General features: G+C 46.5%; 1 protein-coding gene across 3 annotated transcripts in view; it reads left to right on the top strand.

Moving 5' to 3' along the window:
- Positions 1-13,249, top strand: part of GDPD5 (glycerophosphodiester phosphodiesterase domain containing 5) — a 107,227-nt gene that overhangs the window by 75,759 nt on the left and 18,219 nt on the right. For all 3 annotated transcript variants that reach the window (XM_077781198.1, XM_021550212.2, XM_077781197.1), the window contains 5 exons: positions 3,626-3,719; positions 4,284-4,343; positions 6,353-6,451; positions 7,620-7,713; positions 9,708-9,853. In XM_077781198.1, coding sequence (XP_077637324.1) covers positions 3,626-3,719; positions 4,284-4,343; positions 6,353-6,451; positions 7,620-7,713; positions 9,708-9,853 — 493 coding nt within the window. The remainder of the gene's footprint in view (positions 1-3,625; positions 3,720-4,283; positions 4,344-6,352; positions 6,452-7,619; positions 7,714-9,707; positions 9,854-13,249) is intronic.

Genomic DNA, 13,249 nt, shown 5'->3' with positions numbered 1-13,249 from the left:
TATTCTCCCTTTTGTTATCAGCAGCATCTTAAAACATTTTGACAGTACCTTGGGCTGTATTATAACCAAAGTGCTTTGACATCATCTTCTTGTCAAGCATAAGATGTAAAGTGTGTTTGAAAACACAGTGGGGAGCTGATCCCTTAAGTGAATCATCTGCTTTAGATGCTGGAGCTGTATGAGGGAGGGTGTTTACCAACATGGCGATGTGAGCTGGCTCCTCCCAGGAAAAAATGGTTTTTTCTCTTTGCTCACACCCACACTGTGAGAAGTGAAACCATCACCATGGCTCTGGATTATTTGTAACAGCAGCATGATACAAATGCCCTTTTTAAAGTGGTATTTTGGAACCTCTTTCTTCTTCAGTTTGTACCCTCAGTAAAGGATGTGATTGCTCCAGTGCAAAACCAGCTCTGTCTGAGCTCAAAGTTGTGAAAGGGCTAAAAACACTCCTTCAGAAATGAAGGAAAGTCCTGGGAATGCTGGGAATGGTCACTGCAGCTGCAGTGCTTCCAGGATTTGGGTCCCCAAATATTTCTGCAGGAATGGAGGGAGATGTGCAGGTCTGCTGTGGGTACAGGAGGCATTTGGGAATTTAACACAGATGTCACCTGCAGCCCAAAGCCCTGTCCTTGCCATGCAGCCCAGGGTATGGGAAGCACATCCACTGGGAAAGGATTCGTCTTGTGCAGCACACGTCTGGAAGAGGCTTTCTGGATGGAAAACAGCATTTCAGGCTATTCAGTGCTGAAAATTGGTCAGTGCTTTGTGTGTGCTGTAACCCCAGTCAGATCCCTGCTCCACACACCACCAGAGGTCAATCAGGGTTTCTGGAAAACAGCTGTGGGAAGGCTGGGTGGGAGGAGGAGAGCACAGGGTGAGGTTTTAATTACAGCCATGCCAGTTCCAGGCAAGGGGGAGAAATAATTTCCATTGGGTCTGTGCAGGCTGAGCCTGGCCCTCTTCCCTTCCAGCACAGCTGCATGGGCTCCATGAGAACAGAGCAGTTTTGGACCAGGCAGGGTGTGAAGGACTTAAAAGCATCATTTTATTCCCAGCAGAGCTGTGAACCTGTTGCTGATGAGGCACAGTGTGATCCTGTTGTTTAGAAACAGCACCTTTGCTGTTTCTCTGTTGTTGTCACTTCTGGGTCTTGCTTTTGGACAAGATTTCATTGCTGCTTGCTCCTGCTGCCTTCCTCTCTGCTCCACTGATTTGCCGGCAAGCTGGGAGCTCCCCCAGAGGAGAGGAAGAGCTGTTTGGGGCATGGCACACCGAGCTGCTGCCAGGGCCTTCTAGAGGAACTGGGAGGAGTTGCTGTGATATTGGTGTGAGGAGCTCCTGAGCTTCCTCCTGCCCTCCAGAGCTCATCCCTGGCAGCTCTGCTAGCTCCTGTCACCTTCAGCCTGTCCCACCAGGTGGAGAGGGGCTGGAGGTGTCAGAATCTGTGGTATTGACGATTCCGAGATTGTAGGAAGTCTCTGTCTCTCTGCCCTGCTGCCAAAGCAGAAGCCATAATTGGTCTGTGCTGGTTTCAGGGTTGTTTATTCTGTTTATCTCTAACATGTTCTGCTGCCCTGCCCAGCTCTGTCCTGCAGGGCAGCGTGTGGGGCTCTGCCCTCAGTGGGATGTTACAAACATTAAATACCAGAAACTCCCTGGGCTGGATTTACAATAATGTGCCAATATCTGTCACCTACGTTGGACAGTGTGTCCCCAGCCTGAACCAACAGAAAAATGCCAACACTCCAGTGAGACATGGAGGGCATGAAGAAGGAGAAAAAGGACAAGACACACCCAATTTCCTCCATCTTGTGCCCTTTGGATCCCTAATCTAGAATCCTAAAATTTTACTTTTGCACCCGTGCCACACTTAATTATTACTTATATCAAACACTCAGAGCTTGTAATTCATGGTGTAAGATTGAAAACTCTTTCCCATGGACAGTGATCCCAGACAGTGTCTCTGGGGGCTCTGTCCAGGGGGTTCCTGACCCCCTGCCAGGGTCTCAGACCTTCCAGGGCAGCCAGAGGGAAGCTCTGGATTCCCACAGGAGGTGTCTGTCCAAGCAGACCATTGCCAGCAGCAGGACTGGAGGAAGACTTCCCCCCTCTCTGGGGCTTGTTCCAGCTCTGCACCATCGCCTTGGAGGAGATTTTTCAACCCAAAACTCCGAGGGCCTTGACTCTTTGCCATCCTTGAGGAGGTTTTTCATCTTTTCACCTGTGTGTCAGGCAGCTTGGGCAGGAGTTAGATCATTTCAACTTGTAAGGGCCAAAGGGCTGTTCTGGGATTGAAATGGGTTTTAGAAGGACAAGGCAAAATGGCTTTGCAAAGCCCAGCATGTATTGCTTCAGGCTTCTAACATTGAGGTCCTTGTTAGTGAAGGTGCTTTGCGCCTCTTGTTTTTTTTTTTTTAATTTATTGCTTTTTGGCTTTTCCTTTTTTGGTGTCTACACCTGATTAAATTACACTTCAGATCTGCACTGAGTTTTGTGCTGCTCCAGAAGGCTTCACTTTAGCTCAGCAAGGCTGTGGGGAATGCTCTATTTGTGAACCTACCGTGTTCCCCCTGGAGCAGGACCATAAATGCAAGTCTGTGTAGCAAATGTTTTCCTCCTTTGGTCTGGAGAAAGTTCAGCTGCTTCATAGCTACCACGGACCCAGCATTTTCAAACAATCATTTGCACATCAAGTGAATGCCTGGTGCTCTCAGAGGGGCATTGAAGGGACATCAGAGCAAAACTTAAATGGGCTGAGAGCTAAGGAAGCTCTGGGTGGTAGCACCAGCAAAGACTTCAGAGGAGCCCTCTTTCCTTTCTTCCCTCTTTTTTCCTAACAGCATGTCTGAGTCCCTGCAGATCCTTGGTTTTGTGCTCTTTGACTCCCTGAGCAGAACCTGGACATGGGCCATGCCTGTTGAACCCAAGGATTTGCTTTCCAGACCCCACGGGGGAACTTTACTCCTGGACGGAATTAGAATCAGAGAATATCCTGAATTATATAATGGAGTCCAGCTCCTGGCTCTGCACTGGACATCCCCAAAAATCACCCCAGAGTTTGTCCAAACAGACCAGAGCTTCTGGCTGATGAATGATGCTGGACTTGGGTGCTGGGGAGGAGATTGAATCTTTGACCTGCTTTTATATAATGCAGCATTTCTTTTTGTTGTACACAAAAGAAAAAAAAAAAAAGGAACCAAGAGGCAAAAAGGCAAAAAAAAAAAAAGAACCCAGCCAGTTCCTTGAATGAGCTGATTCCACCTCAGAACCATTATGTACTTGTTGTGCCAAGGGTTTGCATGGAGATAATGTCCACCCTAATCCAAGCCAATTTAAGGATGCTGTTTTGGTTTTGTTTTTTGTTTTTCCTAAAGATACAGAGGGAAAATTTGAATCCAGGTCAGGTCTGAACTGTCAGGAGCTGCAGGAAGGGTTCTGGGGTTTCTCTGCCTCTCTCGATCCAGTTAATTTCCAAAAGGGATTAACGCACTGGGTTGTCACTTGTGCTTTTTGCTGCCTATCTCTTTTTTTGGAAAGATCTGTTTTCTCAAGTCTTGTCTAACCCCAGTGGAGCTGTTCTGGTGTTGAATCCCTTCTTAATCTGTCCTTCCCACTTCTCCAGGTTTTTATATAACCGGATGGGATATTGGAGTGACTGGTCCATTCCAATCCTTGTAACAACTGCTGCTGGCTTTACCTACATTACAATGTTGCTGGTGAGTAGAATGAAATCCCATTTCTTAGAGTTTTGTGTGCTGGCTTTAAAAAGGCCATAAGCTTCTCAAGCCATCCACAAGTTGAGGAGTTTTCTCTTAGAAGTGATTCCGCTCTCTTCTCTTTCTCTTAGCCTGGAGTTGCATAAAATCAAAAGTGAGAAATTGAGTCTTTGACCTCAGATGCTCAAAAGTAAAAGACAGATACTCTCAGAGGAGGAATACAGTTTTGTTACCCGTGGTATGGCCCAGTTTCCACTTCTGGGCACAAGTGGCAGTTGTTTCCCTTTGTGCCAGGGTGCTGGGACCTTCAGGGTGGTGTCCATTCAGGTGGCCACTGCTTCCTGCAGCCCCAGGAGCTCTGGGCCAGACTCTGAACTCCCTGCCCCTTGGAGGGCAAAGCTTTTCCCCCACATCCTTGGCTTTGGAGAGGATCTGCTGGCCCACCCTGCCTCCGCTGCTGCTGGCTCGTGTGGTTGTCCCCTTGGATGGTGACGTGTCCCTGTGTGCTCAAACACTCCAGGATGGTGATGTGCCTCTGTCTGACTCTCTGTTTGTCCCTCCCAGATCCTGGCACTGTGTCACATAGCTGTGGGACAGCAGATGAACCTGCACTGGCTGCACAAGGTAAATCTCAGCTCCAGTGGGAGCAGGATCTTGGGAATGCTGGAGCCTGAGGAGCAGGCGGGGGGTGGCACTTGTTGTCACTGTGTCCTTGGGAAGAGCATGAAATGTCTGTGGTGCATGTGTGGCCTCATGAGCAAACTGCTCAGGAGAGGCCATCAAAGCCTGGGGGCAGAGAATTTGGTGAAATGCTTTTGGCCCTTGCTGATAGAGAGGCCACCTGTGGAGATGGAGAAACACCAGTGCTTAGAGCAGCCTGATTCAGCCCCAGCTCGGGTGCTCCAGGACCCTCCCTGGGGCTCCTCTGTGTGCTGAAGCCAGCCTTGGAGAGGGGCTGAGCAGAGGTGAAGCTGTTCAGAGTGTGCTTGGAGGGAGCAGCTGGGAAAGCCTTGGGAGAAGAAGATGTAGGTGTTGAAGCTGAGGGTATGCAGGGTGAGGTTTGCTGGGCCCGAGGAGATTTGTGTGTAAAGCAGTTTGAGAAACACTGCTGTGAAACACAAGAAAAGATACTTGGAGCACAGAAAGGGAGGGGAATGGTGTGCAGGGAGAGAAGATGGGTTGGCAGGATCCCATTGTAGCTGGCAGTCTGCTAACTGGAAATGAAGGGAGCAGTCCTGAATCTGCCAATACCCAGCCCTCCTGAAATTCTGCACATGATGAGGTCTTGTAGGATCAGAGCCTGAACACCTTCCAGGACAGGGACAGCAGACACTTCCCCACCCTGCCTTCTTCTTTTCCTTTTTTTTTTTTTTTTTTTTTTTCCTTAGAGATGATAGAAATGATGCTTCCCCAGGAAAGAGGATGCAATCAGAGAGGGGGCAGGGACTGTTTGACTGCTTCTGCAAAACAAATTATCAATTCTTGAGTCTGACATATGTTTCTTCATCAGGGAAGATGTCAGTGTTATTTCAGGCACACTGGTGGGCTCAGATGAGTAAGTCCAGAAGAGGGATGTATTGGTGATCAGTTCTACCCTCTGGACTCCCACCCTTCCTCTCCTTCTCCCAAAGAAGCCCCCTTTTCATCACAGCTCAGATGTGTGGCTCTGTCTCTTCCCTTCCCCACAACTCCCTCAGCTTCCTAAGGAGGTTGAGACACAAGGCTGGAATAAGTTAATATTTTTTCTCAGAACTATACTGAATTAACTTCAAATATAGATTAAAGTGTGTGGGAAAAGCTGGGATGGACAAACCACACAACTCCTTCCAGTTTTCTCCTGTAATTCTGTGCAGAGGTTGTAAGCCAAGTCAAAGATGAGTGTGAGAAGAAGCAATAAATTGGAGCTGATGGGAGGAGTGGAGATTTGTGTCCTGACACCTCTGTGCCACCCAGGATGGTCACAACAAAGGGAATTAAGGTTCTAGAAAAAGAAATCCTGTTTACATGTACCAAAGTGATTCTGTAAACGTTGGCAATGTGGGATTTTATTTGTTGGTCTGAGGTATTAAACCTGAAATTGGCCTGGAGTAGCCCTGTGCACCTGATGTGATCCGTCCATTTCTGGGGAAAGATTTTCTGCCAAGTGTCCCCAGCAGTTTTTGGATCTGCAGCAGCATCCTTTGGCTCTGGCAGAACAGAGGCTGAATACCAGACACAGGCAGAGAGTGGGGAAGTATTTTTAGACAAGACAGCCCAGATTTTCAATCTTTGCAGCTGGAGTTATTTCTGTGGCACTTTTTGATGGTTTGAACTCTTTACCTTCACCACAGAGGTCACGTTTTCTTTTTGACTGCTTTGTTCAGACCTCTGGGTGCTTCCACGTGAGAGGGAGGCTGGGGGAGGTCCTGGTGGGCTGAGGTCTGTCATCCCAATGCCACCACCACTGTCCCATCCAGAGTCCCCCAGCATCCATTCTCACGTGACAGCACATAAGCCCAGCGTCCTTCCCCATGAGTCTTTTATTACATGCAAAGGCTTTCTCTCTCCATTTCCCAACCTATAATATAAATCCCAACCTAATTTTTATAATAACCACAGTTTCCAGCCTGTAAATTCCCTCTGATTTCTTGCAGATTGGCCTGGTGACAACCTTGATAACTACTGTGGTGACCATGTCATCAATAGCACAGCTTTGGGATGATGAGTGGGAGATGGTATTTATTTCATTGCAGGTAAGGTGTCTGCAAGGATGCTTCCCTGGGGGAGGAAAGGGGCCAGTGAAATTGAATTCCATGGGATTTATGTATTTCTGTAGGGTGAAACTCTCTCTTGATGGGTGTCACACCCCAAATTGGAATCTTGGCAATGAGAAAACTGTTTTAAAGAAGACTTGTGGTGTCTTGCAGAGCTAGAGAAATATGAAAGGAAAATACCTACAAACTTAATTTCTTACAGATCTGCTCTCTGTTTCTTTTTCCCCCTCTTCCTCAAAAAAAGAAGTCCAAAAATATTTTGCCCATTTTGCTTCAGAGGTTGCTGCTGGCATGTATTTGGGAGTATGCAAATCTATGCAAATACAGGGGGTGGAAATGGCATTCACACAAGTGACTAACATTTCTCAGAAGTGCTTTATTTTATTGGGGTATTTTTAAGATTTAGGAAGGGAATTGGAGAGCAGACACACGACTCAGATGATACATCTCCAACTTTGTGTCATGGTACTGCACCCTGCTGATACAGTCCAGTGTGTTCAGAGAATTCCAGAAGAATTTTGAGTGGGAAGATACCTTAAACTCCATACTGTGCCATCCCCTGCCATGGGCAGGGACACCTTCCACTAGCCCAGGTTGCTCTAAACCCTGTCCAACCTGGCCTTGGATATTTCCAGGGATCCAGGGACAGTCCCAGCTTCTCTGGGCACGCTGTGCCAGGGCCTCACCGCCCTTATACTGATTTTTTTTCTTTATATTTAGTCTGAACCTAGACTATTCCTGTTTAAAACCATTCCCTCATGTCCTGTGGCAGCTGACCCTAATAAAAGCTGTACACATTTTCTTACAGATCCCCTAAAAGTCCACAATAAGTTGTCCCTGGAGCCTTTTCCAGGTCAGCACCCCCAGCTCTTCCCTCTTGCTCCAGAGAAGAGGGACTCCAGCACTTGCAGCAGCTCTGTGACATCCTCTGGACTCCCTCCAGCAGCCCTTTTCCCAAATATCTGTGTTACTGGGGAGAAATTCCCCTAAAAGAAGGTTAGAGCTTTCCTCCTTTCCCTAAATGCCAGAGGCAACAACAGGATTTGGAAGAAGCAATGGCCACAACAGAACCTGCAAAACCAACGAATTTTCCAGGTGCTGGGGTGTTTTTAAACACATTTTCCTCTCCTGTTCTTGTGCCCTGCAGGCCACAGCCCCTTTCTTGCATATAGGAGCCCTGGCAGCTGTCACAGCACTGTCGTGGTTGGTGGCAGGGCAGTTTGCACGGACAGAGAAAGCCAGTGAGTACCTCGGGTGTCCCTGCAGGGTGGGCAGTGCCTGCTCCTCTTGGGGCTCATTTCCCCCTTGGGTCTCTTTTCCCTGCCTTGTTTTTCTCTTTTTCCCCCCTTGTTTCTCTTTTCCCTCCTTGTTTTTCTTTCCCCCCCACTTGTTTCTCTTTTTTCCCACCCCTTGTTTCTCTTTCTCCCCCCTTGTTTCTCCTTTTGACCCCTTGTTTCTCTTTTCCCCCCTTGTTTCTCTTTTTTCCTTTTCATTTTTTAATTTTTTTTTTTTAATAAGCCAGGAAAGAGCTTCTCTCTTTTTCTCTTTCTGTTCCTGGATTGTTTCGTTTGTTTTTAAGAAAAAACAGTGGTATCTCTTGATCATTTCAGACTCATTTGACTTATGGAATTTATCTTACCTCAAAGAGTTTACAGGCTTATTGGTGCAGACATGGTAATGTTAGAAACAGAAGAAAAAAATCCAAAATATCTTTAAGAACCTATAGTCACTTTTAATGGAAAATAGGATTCCAATCTTTTAGAAACATCAGGAGCAGCTTCAGGCCTTGGTGCAAGCCTATTCTTGCCATTTCTTTGTGGCATTTCCGTTTTTTTGGGTTTTTTTTTTTTATTTTTTTTATTTTTTTTATTTTTTTTTCTGAGCAATTTTTATGGTTTTTTTTGCTCTGGTTAAACTGAATTTTCAGAGCCTGGTTGGTGTGTGGGTGCCCCTGGGTGAGCAGGAGCTGGGTTAGGATCACATTGTGTCTGCCCGGAGGTTTGGGTGCTGGGGTCTCCTTTGAGGTGCAAGACACAGCATGAGGTCCCTTAGCAAGGTGCCACTGAGTTCCTGGAGTGCTCCCTGAGTGATTGACATCTCTGCCAGGGAGGAGGAAAAAAACCCTGGCAGAGTTCCTAGAGTCACTTTCTGCCTTGTGGGAACATGTGTGAATGAACCTATTAGATGCTGGAAGCAAAAAGGAGTCTGTTTATGAGTGAAACCAGATCAGCTGTGGCCAGGAGCAGAGCTGGGTCTAAAAATAAAAAAAACACTGCCTTCTCTAGCTGGCATCCATTGCAAATATTTGTTTTAAGGGGTTTGGTTTGGGTTTTTTGGGGTTTTTTTTGAGGGGGGATTTTGGTTGTTGGTTTTTTTTTGTTTGTTTGTTTGTTTTGTTTTTTGTTTGAGGTTATCCCTTGAGTTCCAAAGCATTAATGAGTTTGCAAAATAAATAATAATTTAAAACATTTTGAAAATGAAGTTTTCTGCTGTAACATCTGTGATTTCAAGTGGCTCCAGATATTTTAGGAGTTCCAAGGTGCCTGTTGTTTTTTGTAAGGAGCACACATCTGTGGGGCACAGGGAGTGGTTCTGGTGCTCTGTCAGCACCTTTCAGAGGTTCCCAGGGAGTCTGGGCTTGGTGGGAAGTCACTGATAGATGGAATTTGGGTGGCATGGGAGGCAGTACTGCTCATCTGGTTCTGTCACAGCCCAGGGATTTATTTAAACATCTCCAGCTTGCTCAGTAAAACATTATTGCATTTTTCTGGTGCAAATCTCAAGGCAGAAGCAGCTGAAGTGACTTTGCCCTGGCTGAAGTGGGTGGTGCTGGTGAGCCACCAATATAAACTTTAAATGCCCTGATGTGGTGATATTGCTTATTTTTGGCTGTGTGTGACTGGTGAATGATTTCTCCTGTCAGGCAGGGCAAAATTTGGTGCAAAGGGTAGAAATGCCAACAATGTTTTAAGCTATATTGCTGGGGGTTTAAGCAATTCACTTGAGTTGTTGTTTCCCCAATACAAAATGAAGTGAAAACCACGTTCAGGACCTGATTTTTTTTTTTTTTTAATGTTTTTCCCTAAACACAGAGCTCTGCTTTCTTGCTGGAGGCACTGACAGGAAATCAGTCTCTCCTCTGGAGGAAGACAGAGGAGTCTTCCCTTTGCTCCTGTGCTGTGAGGAGGTCAGGGACAGCCTTTTCAGCATCTCTTTGTCTCTCTCTCCATCCCAGCCTCCCAGATGCTGATGTTCACTGCGTACCTGGCAGTTGTAGTTGCACTTTACCTCGTCCCCCTGGCCATCTCCTCCCCCTGCATCATGGAGAAGAAGGCCCTGGGACCTAAGCCAGCCATCCTGGGGCACCGTGGGGCACCCATGGTGAGTAGTTGTGGGAATCCAGGGCTTCCCTCTGGCTGCCCTGGAAGTCCTGGGACCCTGACAGGGGGTCAGGAACCCCCTGGACAGAGCCCCCAGAGACACTGTCTGGGATCTCTGTCCATGGAAAAGAGTTTTCAATCTTCCAGGATGAATTACCAGCTCTGAGTGTTTGATATAAGTAATAATTAAGTGTGGCATGGGTGCAAAAGTAAAATTTTAGGATTCCAGATGAGGGGTCCAAAGGGGACAAGATGGAGGAAATTGGGTGTGTCTTGTCCTTTTTCTCCTTCATGCCCTCCATGTTTCACTGCAGTGTTGGCATTTTTCTGTTGGTTCAGGCTGGGGACACACTGTTCAACGTAGGTGACAGATATTGGCACATTATTGTAAATCCAGCCCAGGGAGTTTCTGGTATTTAATGTTTGTAACATCCCACTGAGGGCAGAGCCCCACACGCTGCCCTGCAGGACAGAGCTGGGCAGGGCAGCAGAACATGTTAGAGATAAACAGAATAAACAACCCTGAAACCAGCACAGACCAATTATGGCTTCTGCTTTGGCAGCGGGGCAGAGAGACAGAGACTTTCTGCAATCTCGGAATCATCAATACCTCAGATTCCGACAAGTAGTGATCCTGTGCTGCTGGGCCTGGCAGTCTCCAGGGAATGGGTACAGCTGAAACAGCTTGGAGGCACTTCTCCTGCCTGGGATTGCTGTGGATATACAGCAGGGCTTGAGCCCAGAGCCAAGTGACACCCCAGGTGTTTGAGATACAAACAGAAGGGCAGTTCAGGCTAGTTTGTGCCACTGCATTCTTTGGTTGCTGGTTTTCATAGAATTGCGGAATCCTTCCCTTCATCTTCTCTTAGGTACCCAAATTGCCACCATCTATTGGGGTGGCTTTTTTTCCTTCAGGCTTCTAAAGAGCCTTGGTTTGTGCTGCTTGTGCGGGTGAAATAAAGAAGCACTTGCTTTGCTGCACAGCTTCTTTACATATTAAAAATAAGAGCAGTTAACCTGGTTGCTGGCCTGATTGATAGCAGCAAACCCTCACAATGAACATCTTCTGCCAGAACAGGAGAAGAGCTTGTCTGGGAAATAAATCTGTGTCAGGTCAAGTCTGCTTTCATTAAATCAAGCTTCAGCTTTCTTGTGTGGGCAGTACAATAATGAGGTCTCATCTCCTGCATCTAGTTATTAAATCCCTAATGGCTTTTGCTTGGAAGTTTATCCTCTTGCCTCTTGTCCATTGTAGGGTTGGTAGGGTTTTTTTTTTTTTGTTTGTTTGTTTGTTTGGGTTTTTTTTTGGTTTTTTTTGTTTTCCTGGCTTGCTTTGTGCTGTTTCACTTCCTTTCAGTCAGGTTGAGGAGTTTACTGAAAATTTGGGTCACAGAACCCCAGAATGGTTTGGGTGGGAAGGGACCTTGAAGACCATGGAGTTGTGAGCCCCTGCCATGGGCAGGGTTAGTTATGGATGCTCTCTAAAATACAGGGATTAAAGACACATTTTATTTTATGCTTTAAACAGAACTCTTAGCACCTTGGCATGTTACTCACCTGGCATGATGGGACACTAATGCTGAAATCTAATGGCCTGGCAGGTCCCACACTAAGCCCCACATAGAGAACTTCCAAAGAACATAGTTTTGTACAACAGAAAAATCCATTTCTTAGGTACCACTTTAATCTTCCCTTGTGGGTTTTTTTGGTCCAGTTCATGGCTCACAAGGAGATTAATACTGGAGAGATAAAGAAGAAAAAAAAAATTAGAATGATGGCCATATTTCCAAAAGGGCAAGAAAATATCCTTAAATCTTGTTGATGAAACAAAAGATCAGATCCTCTAGTGCATAATTACAGAATCCCAGAATGGTTTGGGCTGAAAGGGACCTTCAAAACCACCTTGTTCCAACCCCTTGCCAAGGCCAGGGACACTTCCCCCTAGACCAGCCAGAGGTTTGCAGTGGCTGCAATTAATTTGGAATAAAATTTGGTTCTTCTGTCCAGGCTTCTTCATCATCCTCCCCACCAAATGTTGCCATGAGTTTCTTTTTTAAGGCCTGGCTAATTAAGGGAAAAACACAAATGTGGTGGTGTCCAGCTGCAGCCAGGTTGTGCTGCTCTAAGACAGTTTCATAATCTTCTTTAAGGAAGGTCCCCAAAGCTCCTGTCTCTGTTTGAAAGCATCTGCAATGGATTTCTAAGCACAAAAATAACCCAAATGAGTTCATTTGTGGTGATCTTCTAGAAATTACTTGCTGTGTTGCTGCAGCAGGAGGAAATGAATAGTAGCCTGATTTTTGCAGGGGATGAGTCTCTCAAACCAAGCACAGAGAAGAGGAAGAGCTTTTAGAAATCCTGAGCTGGGTCTGTCTGGCTCTCAGTACCTGGACATGGTTTATAAAAGAGAGAGGGTTTGGAAATCGTTGCTTTGTGCCCCAAGGTTTCTTTCCCTTAAGGAGTTGGTTGTATCCCTTATGTTTTAGACATAGCATGCCTGAATATATTGTACCAAGCAGGTATCCCTTAAAAAAGCCTGGAGAGATACAGAGAGAAATACAAGCAGAAAGATTGTGCTTTTTTTTTTTTTTTTTTAGTTACTGCAGTTTGGCTGGTTTTTTTGGTTTTTTTTTTTTTTTTTTAGATAACATTAATCTCAACAATTAATTCCTGTAACAGCAGCTGCCCCACTTGGATGCATCTTTGCCTTAAACATGCTTAATTTGGAGCTTCAGCTCCCGCCTTCCTGGAGGAATAGACAGGCTGGAAGGATGGAAATTCCTGTATCTCAGATTTTCCTTTCTCACAAAAGCCCTCACATTTCAGGGTTTATAAACCCCTGGTACAGAGCAATCCTGCCTCCAGAGTGGTGCCATCTCTGAGGATAAGCAACCTCTGATCTTGGTGGAAAAGGTTAAATTTACTTTCCTGGCTTTCTGGTTGACCTTTGCTGAGTTATGTGATGGGTGTCAGTGGTTTGTGCAGAGGTTCAGCAGCTGCAGTGGGCAGGTTTGGATGGACTCGCTGGGAGAGGCAATTATTTATGTCAGGGTGACAGACTGGGGACTCACCACCTGCTCACAGGGAGATCTGTCTTTGCCTGACAGGTTCTAATCCCAGAATCACAGGACAGTTTGGGTTAAAAGGGACATTAAAGCTCATCTCACTCCTCTGCTCTGGAATGGGCAGGGACACCTTCCATTATCCCAGGCTGCTCCAAGCCCTGTCCAGCCTGGCCTTGGGCACTGCCAGGGATCCAGGGGCAGCCACAGCTGCTCTGGGCACCCTGTGCCAGGGCACACCGCCCTCACAGACAGGAATTCCTTCCCAATATCCTATATAGCCCTGTCCTCTGGCAGTGGGAAGCCATTCCCTGTGTCCTGTCTGTGTAAAATGT

Source organism: Lonchura striata, chromosome 2 (assembly GCF_046129695.1).
Source record: "Lonchura striata isolate bLonStr1 chromosome 2, bLonStr1.mat, whole genome shotgun sequence".
Taxonomy (NCBI): Eukaryota; Metazoa; Chordata; class Aves; order Passeriformes; family Estrildidae; genus Lonchura; species Lonchura striata.
The sequence above is the reverse complement of the archived record's forward strand: the minus strand, read 5'-3'. Positions and strand labels throughout refer to the sequence as shown.